This window comes from Pempheris klunzingeri, chromosome 2 (genome assembly GCF_042242105.1).
Source record: "Pempheris klunzingeri isolate RE-2024b chromosome 2, fPemKlu1.hap1, whole genome shotgun sequence".
In the NCBI taxonomy this organism is placed as follows: Eukaryota; Metazoa; Chordata; class Actinopteri; order Acropomatiformes; family Pempheridae; genus Pempheris; species Pempheris klunzingeri.
Genome location: NC_092013.1, coordinates 17,072,588 through 17,088,291, shown reverse-complemented (window position 1 = coordinate 17,088,291; position 15,704 = coordinate 17,072,588). Strand labels below are relative to the sequence as shown.

Below are 15,704 nucleotides of genomic sequence, written 5' to 3'. Positions count from 1 at the left end.
TTACCAACGCTGCAGATGTTTTTGTATTCACTGTACATCCAACTGTAGTTATTCATATCTGCAGCAACGTGGGCACAGGTCCAAAGCACAAGTCAGGTGATTGACACATTCAGCTCATTAAATTGGTATCAGTCACAGCGTATGCAGCCTGTGCATGGAGTATAAATTCCATATAAACTTTATGTTTAATAATGTGTGTAAGTCTGAGCAGACAAATGTGCTTTAGTTGTTGCTATATATTGGGGTTTTCCTCAAAATTGGATGACATTTTGGGCAGGTTCTGTTGGATTTGGAATGAAAGCAGGGGGAGAGTGACAGGAAAATGAAAAAAGTACAACTAATTCAGAGCTCAAGAATGACACAGCTTCATGCTGCTTCCTTTAGTGCTTCTTTTTGTGTGAACATCTAGTGAACTGCAGTTTTTAGCTTTGTGTCCTCCTTCTGTTGCCATTTGTCCCTCAGATGTCAGTTGATTTTGAGGAAAGTCAACTCTGAAGGTGAGGAGGACTACTTTGAAGACTCTGTTTCACGATGGCGACAGGAGTGGCAGCGTGGCTCCCTTTTGCCAGGGCAGCAGCCATTGGCTGGATGCCTGTTGCCAACTGCCCCATGCCCATTGCACCAAGAGACAACAGTAAGAGACAGGACGAGCTGATCATCCTCAATGTCAGCGGCCGTCGTTTTCAGACCTGGAGAACCACTCTGGACCGCTACCCCGACACCCTGCTGGGCAGCTCTGAAAAGGACTTCTTTTACAATGAAGAAAGCAAGGAGTACTTCTTTGACCGGGACCCTGATGCCTTCAGAAGCATCCTCAACTTCTACCGGACAGGGAAACTCCACTACCCCCGCCATGAGTGCATCTCGGCCTACGACGAGGAGTTGACCTTCTTCGGCATCATCCCTGAGATCATCGGTGACTGCTGCTATGAAGAGTACAAGGACAGAAAGCGGGAGAATTTAGAGCGGCTGCAGGATGATCAGGAGGAGAACAAGGACCTGAAGCTGCCCAACATGAACTTCAGGGAGACCATGTGGCGGGCCTTTGAGAACCCCCACACCTCCACCATGGCCCTGGTCTTCTACTACGTCACTGGTTTCTTCATTGCCATCTCAGTCATCACTAATGTGGTGGAGACAGTGCCCTGTGGTTCCACCGCCAATCAGAAAGACATGCCATGTGGTGAACGCTACACGGTGGCATTCTTCTGCATGGACACCGCCTGCGTCATGATATTCACAGTGGAGTACCTGCTGCGTCTCTTTGCCGCACCCAGCCGTTACCGCTTCATGCGCTCAGTGATGAGCATCATCGACGTGGTGGCCATCTTGCCGTACTACATCGGCCTGGTGATGACCAACAACGAGGACGTGAGCGGCGCCTTCGTGACACTGCGTGTGTTTCGAGTGTTTCGTATCTTCAAGTTCTCCCGTCACTCGCAGGGCCTGCGGATCCTTGGTTATACACTCAAGAGTTGTGCTTCAGAGCTGGGCTTCCTCCTCTTCTCACTCACCATGGCCATCATCATCTTCGCCACAGTCATGTTCTACGCAGAGAAGGGCTCCAGCTCCAGCAAGTTCACCAGCATCCCAGCTTCCTTCTGGTACACCATTGTCACCATGACGACGCTGGGGTGAGTAATACACATACACACAGGTAAACCCATTCACACATATGTACGCATTGCAAGCATCCTTTAAATCGTTCATAGTGCAACACTGTATTTGTTAAAGACCTCGTTTATGTTGTTCATAGATGCACTAGATCCAGCGTGGAGTTTTTTTGATAAATGTAATTAATTATGAAAACCACTTTGACTTTCAAATAAGCATTAAGACTATCTGACCCCATACTTCAGTATGTTCCACCTTATTTCAGGCTGCCAGTGTGAGTAAGTGTGGGCAGTGTAGCATTTATCTCCCGGCACAAACACCCGGAGCTTTTTGTTTGCCTCACTTAGCGCTTGCCAGACAAGGAGACAATCGTTGAACTCATACATCTGAGTAGTAAAAAGAGGCCCAGATGCTACACAGGTTTGTGTCTGCATTAAGGGCTTGATTGATGTAGAGCTACCTTCAGTGCTTTCACTGGAGAAAAGGTTCCCTTTCAGTTTTAGCCTTTTGAGAAAATGATGCACAACCTTTAGCCTGACCCAAGACAGACAGCAAGCTTGAACTTATGAATGATGATGAATGTATGACTAAAATAAAAAAGCTATGACCTGTCAGCCAATTCATAATTATCTAATAAACTAATAAATCTTCAGAATTTTTCCTCCTCTGCGACCTTGTGACATTTAGATGATATGATTAATTACCATCTTTGGCTGAACAGCGTTTCAGTTTGATCGTTTTACAGAGAAAATAATATTGTGCATTCTGTATTTCTGTATTTCTTTTCTCCCAATTGTGGTCACAACAGAAGCACCATATTAATGGCTTAGGTGTTCAGTGTAAAAACGCCTTGTGAGGAAGTTTTTCACTCCATTATAAAGTCAAATCTCTCTGCTGTATGCCTAGAGGCAAGATGTCTCATGGGAGATCCTCTGTCACCTTTATTATGATTCCACTCTGCTCTTAATCTTTCACACAACCTCGCTGAGATTCAGTGCCATGAATGGCAGGGTGAACTTGAAAGTGTTCCTGAAGTTTGGCTGAGTGAAGGACTCTATTATGAAGGCACAGTGGAAGAATAGTTATGAGTTCCTGAAAATCAGTCTTTCTTTGAGGCTCTCTTTGTAGATAATGCAGTATATGTAAAAGCAAAACTGCTTTTAATGATGTGATACAAAAATATTTTTGGTGGTTTCACTAATATAAATGTCTAATAGACATGTATTACTGGTTGATAAATTGCTGTCAATATGATCAGGCAGGAAAAGTATTAAGGGACACTTTCACACTTTGTTAAAAATCCACATGTACATTGAAAGCATTACTGGTGAGTTTAATTCTTCCTCCTGTCCATACTGATACAGAAATATCCACTTGATTTGTGTAGGAAGGGACACATAGGAAGGGATCTCCTCACAGCCACTCGTACTATCAATCGAACAAACGTAGCAATCACCAACTATGTCGTGCTAATATAGTTTTGAGTCATAATCTTTAAGATTTTGATAGATATTCAATACATTTGCATTCTGTAACTGCCTCTCTGTGTTGTGTGTTTCATCATCAGTGGCGGAGTCCGCCATTTCATTAAATAATTAAAATTGCCAACCAGGACTAAAAATTTCTAAGGGTTATAACTTTGAGGTTGATTTGAAATGCCAAATAAATAGATCAAAGTTAGATAAGTCAAATAAGATATTATTCCAGACCTTTTTTCACAGACCACAAGCTGACAGATAGCTTTCAAACCTGTCTATATTGTGTCATAAGTGCTCTATTTTCTGCATTATTCATTTTGAGAGCAATCTTCTTAGAGGCTAAGAGCATTGGATAGTTGAACGTGTTGCCTGTCATGCAGCACCTCATTTGACCCTTTACAAGACACATAATGATGTGACCTTGTGGCTTTTTTTCCATGTGTTTTTAGGAGTGAGGAGGAGTGACATGTTTGGCTGGCAAACCTGAAACTTTCTGTCTTTTTAAGGTCACATAACAGTAGTTATTTCAGAATGGAAAACAGCTATTTATTCTTCAGGTAATGGTTAGTGTCAAAGTTTTGTCTTTTCACAACTAAAGAAATGGATCTCTAGAAGTACACCTCTCTACCATATATAAGGGTTAAAAAAAAAGGTCCCCTGAGCTCACCTGAGCTACAGTATTTGTGTATGTGTGTGTTTGTGTGTCTGTGCAATAAGTATTTTGAGAGGGTCTTTTGTATCACACATTTAAAAGGATAGAAGTATTATGTAAATTGTGAACTCTGAACAATGAGTTTGAGTGTGGAGCCATTATGTCCAATACACAATAGGCAGCAGCACTGAGAGTCTATCTACAGCTCCGACAATAGGGATCCTCATCACTAACCAAAGACAGCCATTTGCAATCATGAAAACTATCAGGTGATCCACATTCAAGGCTCACACAATCATTTTGTGAGAGTACAAATTCAACATGTTTTCTCTGTACAGCCACCCGGGTCTACCTATAGGGTTCATTAGAAATTATGAAGCTAGTCGATATTGTATTTATATATCTCTGTACCAGATCAAATATCTAAAATCTGAAACCTAATTTGAGACAAAACACATGCCATATGTTCTGACTTTCTGTGCTCACCTTGGACAAAAGTCTGTTCATTTTCCGCTTCTTCAAACAGAATTTGAGTCCCAGAGTACAAATGCAAAGCTCTCGTACTTACTGCAAGAATTCAGGATTTTAAGCAAATAAATGAGACGGTGTTATTTTTTATTATCTTATAGGATTTGTTTCTGTAGTGTTCAACATAAATCTGAGAAAATATCACAGGTTCAGGCAGGCGGTTCAAAAACCGACAAAGAACTTTGTTCCACCTACTTGCTACGGGCTGGGCTTGGGTTGTTGATTAACATGTATTTTTGTGAGTTGGCCACTGTAGATTGGCTCTTATAACAGGTCGGGTAGGTCTGGGTATTGAAAAAACCCTGACCGATGCTTCACTCTTCCACAGTATTCAACTGTTTGCAGCACCATACACCATAACCTCCTCTGACCAAAACAAGCAGAAAATAAGCTACCCGCCCCCCTAAACACAAACAGGTACGATACATTCTTTGTTTACTAGAACTCCAACCCACACAAACAAAACAAAAACAAGTAGGTGATAATAAAATATGTTAAAATACTTGTGCTAGTGTAGCATGCGCCCACGACCTCCTCCAGTTTTTCAGGTGATGAGGTCACCAATAAACCCATCTGTCAATGCACATAAACAGCCACTGGGGCAAAATCTCAAAACCTACAGTGCATTAACAGTGATGTTAAAAGATTTTCAATGGAGTGAGTCCCCAGGACCAACAGGTGGTCGTATGTGTGGGTTCCTGGTTTTTTCATCACTATCCTTTATTATTATAATCTGTAGTTGTTGGGTGTTGATGGTACTATAAAAAACATATTTACAATGTTGAGGAAATAAATAATTCTATTATAATAATAATAATTTTGCTCCATTCAAAGAAATAGGTTTAAAACATAACTTGTAACCTGTTTTAAACAGAAAACAAATAAAGTAAGAAAAAATAAACAGGTGAATAGGTTTTTGGTATCAAAGTAGCCTACAAGTATGTAACCAGCGCATTTCAGTACACAACTGGAGTACATGTATCTGGTTGATGTTTCTTTTAGTTTTGTACAGTGTAAACACTGATGTGAAGTGTAACTCCAAACTCAAAGTATTTGTTCCTCCAAACTGTACTCAGCTGAGGTACCACAGTACATTTATTTAATGTAAAGGTGTGTTGTCTTATTAAAGGAGCAATGTGTAAATTCATATAAGCCACAAGTTTAGTTTAACACAGTCACAAATCAATTGCCAATATTATCAAAATGTATAGAAATACCAGTGTCGATGTCTATGTTCTGTGTTGCAGAATGTATCGACTGAAGTTAGCATGCTAACCAGCTAGCCCTGGCCTGTACTTCTGTGTAATACCACTTTGTACATGATGAGCAATAGAGAAGTATTAATACCACAGTTAACAGCTAACTTTGGATCTTTATTGGAGCTAACGACACAAACCGTACCAAAAAACATTTCAGATGCTGCGTCCATTTTACATTTTTGTTTTAACTTGTTAGGATTAAGTTTGGATTAAGAGCAGTGGGCATTTAAACAATCACTGCAGCGGCTAATGTGTCAAAAATACACTGGAATGGAAATGAAGCACATGGTTTGGATTAAGAGCAGGGGACCTTACAGTCTCTGCTCAAGCCATCTTTCTACCTCCAGCGAGACCGAACGCTGCACTGGGTGGTGCAACCGTCCCAGAGGAGAGGGCTGAGCTGAGAGGGCAGAGCGGGATAAGAGCTGAGCTGACCCAACCTGGACTGCTGCCTCGAGCTCATGTCCGGTCGCGGGAAGGTGGAGTGGATGAAATGGGACTCTGGTCAAGCAACAGGAAATCAGAGACTGTGCCCACATCTTCCTCCATCTCAGTGCACTGGATCAAGCTACTGCTCCAAGCAGACAGAGTGCAGAACTCTGGCAAGACAGGGGAGTCAGGCTCAATGCTCAAACACAGTCAGTCAAAGTTGATGGACAATGTTTCCCATATGTCAAATTTTTGTTGTGAGACGAACATCTGGCAGTAAGAAAGTACCAAGATGGCAGCGTGTCTCTACCTGTCCGTATGTCTGAGTGACAGTTCAAATGTTCAAATGTCCCGAGCGATTGCCCTTCTGTTTGGACCATGGAGCCTGTCCACCTCTCACAGCTTGAATCCTGATACACTGACACGGTGCTTGTTGATTCTGATGGGCCCAAATTCTCATGATAAAGGAAGGTGTTTCTTTCTTGGCTCTTATACTGTTGTCTGAAATCTTATTCCTATTGTCTTAGACAGTGGCTGGTCCTGCTTTTAATTCATGTTTTCACAGCATTACTTCATCATGCTTCATTTCCTGTTTATGTGAGATGTCAGGCAACGTCAGCATGGTTTTTTTTTAAGCACCTATTTTGTGCTTATTAACGTTTCTGTATCCACATGAAGTGGATGAAGGGTGTGGATACCAGGATGTGCCTCATCATTTGGCATAGACTTGGAGGTTAAATATCCCAGTTGGATCAAACAAACCTGATGAGTTCATGACTCTTATCTTATTTTAACAACCTATTTAGTCCATATGACTGGTTGTTTTGATTTTACTTTTATCCCCTATTTGGCAAGGAATAATCAATCAGTGCTAATACATAACTCAGTGAAAAGACAATGTCTTGTCTTGCTACTGCTGTACTTGCTGCTGGAAATATTCAACCTAATAATAATAATAATTTTTACTGTCTGAGTACCCCTTGTTAGTTTAAAGCTGGATCTGTGCTTGGTAATAAATGTCTGAAGTTTACTTCCTAAATTGGATCTAGTGAAAATCCGGAAAAAATCATCTAATCCTGATGCTCTTGTTTCATCTGAAACCTGACGAAACATAACTATTACAAAGACATGACATTTAAGGGTAACAATGATTTTGTGACCATCCAAGAAAAAAGTCGTGGTGTTGCCATTTATGTAAAAAACAAGTGTAATTTTTATTCAAGGACAATTTTATCACTCGTAGGTTGTTATAAACTCCTCTCTGCAAGCAGTAAGGGTTTATTATCGTTGAATAAGCAACTGTTGGCCTCAACTTTAAATGAGATTGTCATTGCTGGAGATTTTAACTGGGACTGGCTATCCTCTGTCTCTGACCGTTTTAAATCTGCATGAGACTCTTAATTTTACACAACTAATTAATAGATCAACTCGTCCAAATTTTAAATCCCCAGAGAACTCCTCTCTTCTTGATTTATTTCTAAGAAATGCTCCTCATTAATACTTGGATATTGGTATTTTTGTAAATGATATGAGAGAGTATTGTCCTATAGCTACAGTCAGACAAGCAGAGCTCCCAAAATCAAAATTACAAATTGGTTTTTAAGAGGATGTCAAGCATTTCTGTGAGCAAGCTCTTTGTCAGGATTTGTGGGACTTTGACTGGAGCAGGATCTCTCTTATTAATGATGTAGAACTGGCATGGGAATACTTTTGTGGTGTTTTTATTAAAATTCTAAATAAACATGTCTAGTCTGTTAAGGGAAAGAGACATTGCCTGAGCTAAGGCCAGAAAATCCCAAACCTAGGCCGACTGGCTGATTTTTACACAGCTCCAGAATCGTTCTTCCGCTCTCACCAAAAAAAGACAAATCTGAGTTCTACCTTTTCAAAAGTACAAGTAATTGAAATGAACCTGAGTAAATTTAGAAAGTAATTAAGTCTTCATTTCAGAGTGTATTCACGATCACGATTCATGTTCTCTAACTTGTAAATCTGACATTCTTAACTGCCTTGATGCACATTTTTTTCTTCTGGTTCCATATTTGAGTCTTTATATCCAGATCCAAAACAACCTAATGAACAGAAAAGTCACTCTTAACCCCCCCCCCCAGTTAATTCTGTGGTTCAACCATTTAATTTTACTCCTCTTGATTTAACAGAGGTCCATAGAGCCATAAGGACATTTGAACCTGTATCAAAAGGTGTGTCCCAGGGTTCTATAAAAGGAAAACTGCTGCTCTCTATATATGTGAATAATCTTTGTGTCAAATGCTGCATACCATTTTCATGGAGATGATACTGTTATCTATTGTTCATCCCTTTCAGTAGTGCAAACCCTTAAATTCCTGCGGTCTGCCGTTGATTCATGTTTTTTTGAATGGCAAGAATTTAACATCTAATCTGCCAAAGATCTCAACCGCTCAAGGAGTTGACATTGAAATGGTTAGAACTTAAAAGTATTTAGGTATCATTATTGATGAGAACTTGTCTTTTAGACCACACTTTGAAAACTTTGTTTCTAATCTGAAAGTTAAATTAGGCTTCTTTTTTAGGAATAAATCTTGTTTCTCCCTCCAGGCAAGGAAAGCACCTGACCACTGTATACTGTGTGTTACATGTTATTACTGGTCGTGGAAATTATGTACACCACTGCACTCTCAATGCTGCTGTTAAGTGGCCTTCTTTCTCTGTCTGCAGACTTTTGCATTGGTTGAATTTCATGTATAAATCTGTCCTTGGGCTGCTTCCTCCTTATTTGTGTAACTACATGTGTAAAAACAATAATCAATTCAGTCTGCACTCTCCCAATATTCTGCAGATGATGGTCTCCAGTGTAAGAATTATCGAAAATAAAAATTCAAATATGTTGCCTAGCTCCACTCAAAGGGGCACTCCACCTATTTAATGTTGCCAGTAATAGTTTCCAGAATGTCTAATTTAGGCGACAAACCAGGTTTCCTGTTTTCATCAACTATAAGCCAATCAGAGATACACTGTCCCCCACACTGTACTCAGGTCCACCTAAGTAGTCCCAAATGTCTGATACCTGAATTAAAACGATTAAAATCATTTTTTTGCATATCTATAGGAACATTTCCCTCTGCCATCGTCTTCCAGTGACTGTCTTCATTTTGTAATGGTGAAGGGGCAGGCATACAAAAAAAATGTGGTTTGATCAATGTAGTTCGATCAAGAGCCCCAAAGCCTAAAGTCCACTGGAAGGCTTTTGCTGGGAAATGGGGGAGGGATTCCCAGTGCAGGCAACATACGGGAAATAGTGAATTTGTATATACAGATACATTGTAATGATACAAAGCTGGTTGAAAATCGGGAAAGTGTCCCTTTAATTGTCCACTTTCTTCTGCTGTATCAGAGATGTTTTAAATACATTTTTCATTGCTAGAAAACAGCAAAAACAAGCAAAATTCACTGCTGCTTGACTCTTGGCTGTGTTGGCCTCTTCCTCCTCAAAATGCCGGATGTACTGCTGATTGGCTCATATAAGTAGCCCTAAATGTCTGATCCCAGCATTAAACAGTTAAAACAGTTAATTGATGGACGGCATACAAAAAAATGTGCAAGTACAGTCTGTATTTTGAACAACAGCCTTAGAGCCAGCAAAAATGCGTCATGTAGCAGACTTTGGCTGATAAATGAGCGGGAGGCTCTGTGTGCAGGCAACACGGAGGAAAGTTAAACATGGTTGATTAGCATCAACTACCCACATTGTAAAGATACAATGCTGGTTGAAAATCAAAATTTCCCTCATAGAAAATGTAATGTATTTGTTACCCCATGTCCAGTTATCAAAAATGTGTTTACTAAACAAGTCTTGGGCATTTTGATAATGGATCAGGTTTAAATACGGCAGAGAGTAATGGAACAAGAAGGAGCGGCCACGGTGAGCTGTTGGATGAAGGGTCACATGTGAAAGGCTGCACAACTCTAACTCCACAGCAATGTAGTTAGCCAAGCCATCCCCACTGTGGGTGTGTAGTCCACATTCACAAACATCTTAATTCTGATAAGCTCACTGGACATGAAAACCATTAACACATATGAGAAGCCATGTAGAAAGTTCTGATATAGACAGCAGACAGTCGAGCCTGTCAATATTTTGATCAGATGAATATATATTCCCAGAGAGCACGTACACATCGATATGCTGATTCACACACACACACACACACACACACACACACACACACACACACACACACACACACAGTCATTGCCTTTGATCTTGTCTCGCCTTTATGACCTGCCTCTCTGCGTCCTCTCCATGCCTGCATGAGCCCAGACGGCGCTGCGCTGCAGTCCTGGGTAATGGCCTGTAGCTGAGGGACATGAGGGGGAAAAGGGACTGACTGGCTGTATAATCAGCCACTTTCACTGTCCAGGAACAGGGGTGTTAAATCAACCTCAGGTGGCTGATAAAAGGATCTGGATTGGATCTCAGCGAGTTCCGCTCTCTGTGGCTGCCTGCCGGCGCTTGCCGCTGTTGGAGCCGGCCGGATACGCGGTCATTGGCATCAGTGGGACAGGATCCAAAAGATTGATGAGGAAGGAAAAAGCCCTCTCTCCCTCACTCTTTCTCTTCCCGGCTATTTTGCTCTCCTTCCCCTTCCTCCCCTCATCCCCCACGAGTCTCCCAGGGGAACAGCTATTTTGAGAACACAGGCTCTGTGTGCGAAAGGGAGTTATCTGTTTCAACTCTAATCTGATACACGATACAGGCACAAGGGATGAGAGCAGTCGTTTTTACCTGCATGACAGGTGCAGTGGAAGCAAAGGTTCGTTGGGACGCCACCGGCTCTCCCAAGTCTCCCACGCCTCTAAAAACATTATTAACCCAATAATGAGAGAAATATTAATGAGGTGTGCATTGAAATCTGACTCTGGTGTTATAATTAGTGATTCTCCCAGTTGTAGAGTCCTGGTCCTGGACGGAGGCTTGTTCTGTAGCAGAAAGTGAGAGGAAATGTTGTTATGCATGTAGGTCATGTTCCCATCTCTGCCTTAATCAGTGGCTATATATAATCTGCTTCTTTCTTCAGAGAGACTTTTAGCTCGCTCCCCTCCGTGTTCTCTGCTCAACGTCTTTATTTGACGATGCAGACTGGGCCTAGGGGCCAAAGGCAGGACAAGAGAGGTCGGACGAGTCATGCTTCAGGTTCACTAGCACTCTGTGATACAGAGTTGGTCAAAACAAGAAGGTTAGTGGCAGAGAAAGACCCAAAAAGCTCACTTTCTTTGAGTGTTGCTTCAGTTTTTTTGTGTCCACTCTATTTTCATTATCAATGAATTTGGTGATGAATCCATTAAACTCAAGTTATACGTTACATGTCTGTGTAGCCACAGGAGTCTGCATGCCTTTTATCTTCACATGTTTGCTATTGGTTCATATACTGTACTGTGTGTATATGTGTATGTGTGTGCAGACGCTCAGTGTAGTATAAACAAAGGAGACCGTCCCAAGGAAAACAACAGCATCCGTCCTTTCCACAATTGCTGCTGTCCGGCTGATAGTGTGTGTCTTTCTGTAGGGTAGTTACAACGAAGTATCATGTAATTTGGAAGACCCGTTGAACAGAACCCAAGCCGAGGCTGTGTTCAGAATCGCACACCAATGCACTGCCTACCACATACACAACCAGCATACTCAATGTATTGCGTACAATGTACAAAATTAATGATAAAGTTTGCCATTACATCTTCTCTGCATTCCATGACTGTATCGATCGTGACTTTACCGGTCCGAGCTACTTTTGAATAAAAATTGTTTATTCCAAAAAAGTATGAACTTAACTGCAGTATGAAACAGAAAAAAAACAGCAACACTTCACATTTTACAAGCTGGAACCAGCAAATGTTTGGCATCTGGCTTGAGAGATAAGTTGATTATCAAAATTATTGCTGTTTCATTTTCAGCACAACACACATCCTTACATGCATTCAGATGCATGTTGACGTACAGACAATGGACACACATTTCTTTTATCTTGTGTAGCAACATTGCTGCTGTTCAGTCTGATCTTTTGAAAACTGGCATCTTTCAACTACTGATAAGATGTGTTTTTCTGTTCTTTGTCTTGAAGTTTGTGTTCCTCATGAATGTTTTGGAAGATGTAAATGAGGTTAATTGTCTAACTTGACCACTGATCTCTGTGGCCCTGTGAAACTACAATAAGCAGGTCTGAAGCAATGAGTTTGGTGACAATAAAGAAAGCAATAATCTTAGGCCTGGTTTTGATGAAAGGCTCTCTTAACTGCATTCTTAGTTTGTCACCCGACTCTCTGTAAAGGGATTAATTAACACTGGGTAGAACAAAGCCTCTCTTGATGGGACTTCATCAATAGGCCAATAGAGTATATACTTTTTAGAGCATACGTGTAACATCTAAAGTCTCCTTTGCCTTTTTTAATCACAATGTAGTATCTCACTGTGTGAGGAAATTAGGTTTTCCAAGTATTTATGTGCTGGAAGTATTATGTTTACATTCAATTATATTGGTAACAGAAGTGAGGATGGACAGACACAACATTGTTTTGTTAATAATTCAGGACTTTGTGTCATGCTGAAACAAAACCGGCATGTGGAGCTGCATAGTTTGTGAGTAGGAATTTTCCTTCACAAAAATCATCAGACGTTATATATTATCGGGCTTTTCTATGGCAGCCTGCTTGCAGATAGAATTAATGGGCTATTTTGCTGCCTTGCTGAACCCCTGGGGGTCAAAAGGAGTGCAGCTTGGTTGAAATTAGAAATATTCCTGCCTTTATCGGGCCAAGATGCTCTTGGAGCCAATTTCCCAACATAAGGCTCTTTAATAGGAACCTTTCCAATGATAGCTGTGGAATTTAATTTAGCTCTAACACAGGTTCATTTAACACCTAAACTCATTTAAAAAGAATTAAAGTTGCAAAGGATAGGTGGTGTCTCAAAAGCTTAACGACCTCTGTTCTTTCTTGCTTTCTCTCTCTCTCTCTCTCTCTCTCTCTCTCTCTATTACTGGTGTAGTATAATGACCAAAGCTTTATCCTAGTTTACCATATGCTCGCACACACACACACACACACACACACACACAGACAGACAATCCTTAACATGCAGCGTAGGAGAGCAATTGCTTGATAAGGCTGCGGTGCTGTTACTGCATTTACAGTAACCTGCATCAGGTCTGCCATCAGTTACCCTTTCTGGCAGCAGCACAACGTGTGCACAAAAATCACCTGTCAAATCAGGTGCTCCTGCATGAATCATGATGTAAGCTCAGGAGTAGCAGCAGCGACACAAGAAATGCTCTGGCCCCAGTTATTCTCGTACTCTGATGCATTACAACAAACTAGTCTTCCTTGGAACTCTATAAAAGTATTATCTTCCTCTTTTTATTGTGCTAAAGCAATTTCCCAGGTGTGTATAGGGGAGGTGTTGATTTACAGTCATTAATTAAATGCCACATGCACAAATTATTAGAAGAATACAAAAGAGCATCCCAACCTGAAGTCAAATGAACAACATCTTATGGAGAAAGTTCAAATACTTAAAACTTATATTATAAACTTTTTAAACTCCACAATCTGATCTTCACACCCATTTTAATTTGTGACTGTGTGGAGTTGAGAGAAGAACCGGGGTTTTAGCTTCTTTCTCAGCCTTTTTTGACACAACTATTCCTGTCACTTTGATTGTCTGAAATGTGCAGCATTTTCTCGTTATTTTACAAATGTATGCATCTCTCCCAGTTCCCTGGTGGTCAGCTTTTCACCCCCCCTCTGAGCGTGACTATTTGGATTAGCTACCTACTGTATCAACTCTTTGAACATAACCAGGTTCCTAGCTCTGGCTTTCTACTGTTTAATCAAAGACACAGAACATACAGAGCATCACTGGCACTCAATCATTCTTTTTTCATCACTTGAGGGCAGCAGCTGTAAACACCAAGCTGACAACAAAACTAAAGTGTTATGTTAAACATGTACATAACCAGCAGACAGAGATCAGCGTTATCAGTGAAGTCGAGTGTCTGCCCACAATGCGAATGTAAGTCCAATATTCTCTCTCCTATTAGCTCTGTTTTGATCTCCACCAACTTCTTCTGGGAATATTTGGCTCACCGTGTTCACCAACAAGTCATTAACTTTATCTGTATGATGTTAGGTGCTGAGTCTAGTGAGCCAGATAATACCCTAAGGGGTTGGTGGAGTTCAAAACAGAGCTAATAAGAGAGTGAATGTTGGATTTGCATTCACGTGGTGGGTGGAAACAGACTCTCCAAGAAGACATTCATAGTGTTGCAATCGTTTGTGCACATAAAAGAGACAGAAATAGTTGTTATCAGGCTAATTAAATTAGAATAATTGGAAGTATTATAAACAAGCCATTAACTGGTTATGATCTGATTTGGTAATAATTCATGTTGCTCTTTTTTGTAAAGTGAAAACTGGTTTTGTATGCATTTCAGCATATTTCAAAGCAACAGGTGATGTACGGAGCAATAACTGAGCAGCATAAAACATATAACACATGGTGATTCATCAGGTCCATAGTCCTCTATAGTATTGAGATTGAATTTGATTATTTTAAATGAATGCGCTGTAATTGTGATTATGTCCTATAAACAAAACTAGCGGCACAAAGACAGGCGGCTGCTCCATTTTTTGTAACTGGGTTGGATTTCGTTTTATGTCAGCTTAGTTTATGTCAGAAGTCTTCCTGCTGTAATCAGGAGCTGTTACTTGAGTCTGATCTGTCTTCTTGCTTTCCACATCAAACACAGAGAGAGAGAGGGCTGCTGGTGTGTGTTTGGCAGGGGATGCCAACTTTGTTGTGGCAAGAAGCAACGGGAAATTTTATTCTAGAGGAACCACAAATTGACACATTTAGCACCCTTAAAACATGCTGCTTCTTAAGTTGTTTTGTTTGGTAACATAAGGTAGCAACAGTTTGGTTGCCTGCTTCTCAAATGTCTGAAATTGCCAATGACAGTTTTCCAAAATCTTGCATTCGATCTCACCTTTAGAGAATAATGTTGGCCTTGGAGCGGCTGCACCAAGGCTCAGACAAATATGTGTGTGCGTGCTTGTGTAATTGAATGTAACATGTTCAGGTCAACAAAGGAAGTGAAAGGAGTGAAGTGAAGGGAGATGATGTGAAATGTGGGTTATGCGGAAGTCAGTCAGAGAACAAAAGCATAGAACAAGGACAGAATTTTTTAACATATGAAAATATGTCAACAGTGTGATAGTGGGAACAAATGGGAATTGACAGAGGAGAGATGCCAGAAAGCCAAGCAGAGTAGTATGAGTAAGGCGAAAAGGAAGTGAGTGGATATAAAATTAAAAAGAAAAGGAAGGAAGCTAGCGAGGACGAGAGGAGACGTGATGTTATCTGGTACAGTTTCCAACATGCTATCTCAAGATGTTTGTATCGGGGCACAAAGGAGAGTCTTGAATGACACGGTATGCTATGTATCCCGAATGAGGGGGTTATTTTTAGATGCTTGGCCCTTATCTTCCTACACAGCTGGCAAGAGTTTGGCTCAGAGAAAGGTAAAGAAAATGTACTAATAACCTTCCATGTGCTGTGAAGGAGGATACAGACAAGGAAACTGTAGTGGAGCATCGGACAGCCGAGGTTAATTGACCATAGAGTGAAAATAAAATTAAGTGCATGAAACTGTGAGAAACAAAGATACTTTAGTTTTTTCCTAAACAAATCAAAACTGATATCTAATGTAAGCA

General features: G+C 40.7%; 1 protein-coding gene across 1 annotated transcript in view; it reads left to right on the top strand.

Annotated features, from left to right (window-relative positions):
* Positions 1 to 531: 531 nt before the first annotated feature.
* Positions 532 to 15,704, top strand: part of LOC139217590 (A-type voltage-gated potassium channel KCND3-like) — an 89,510-nt gene continuing 74,337 nt past the window's right edge. The window contains exon 1 of the mRNA XM_070848948.1: positions 532 to 1,634. Coding sequence (XP_070705049.1) covers positions 532 to 1,634 — 1,103 coding nt within the window. The remainder of the gene's footprint in view (positions 1,635 to 15,704) is intronic.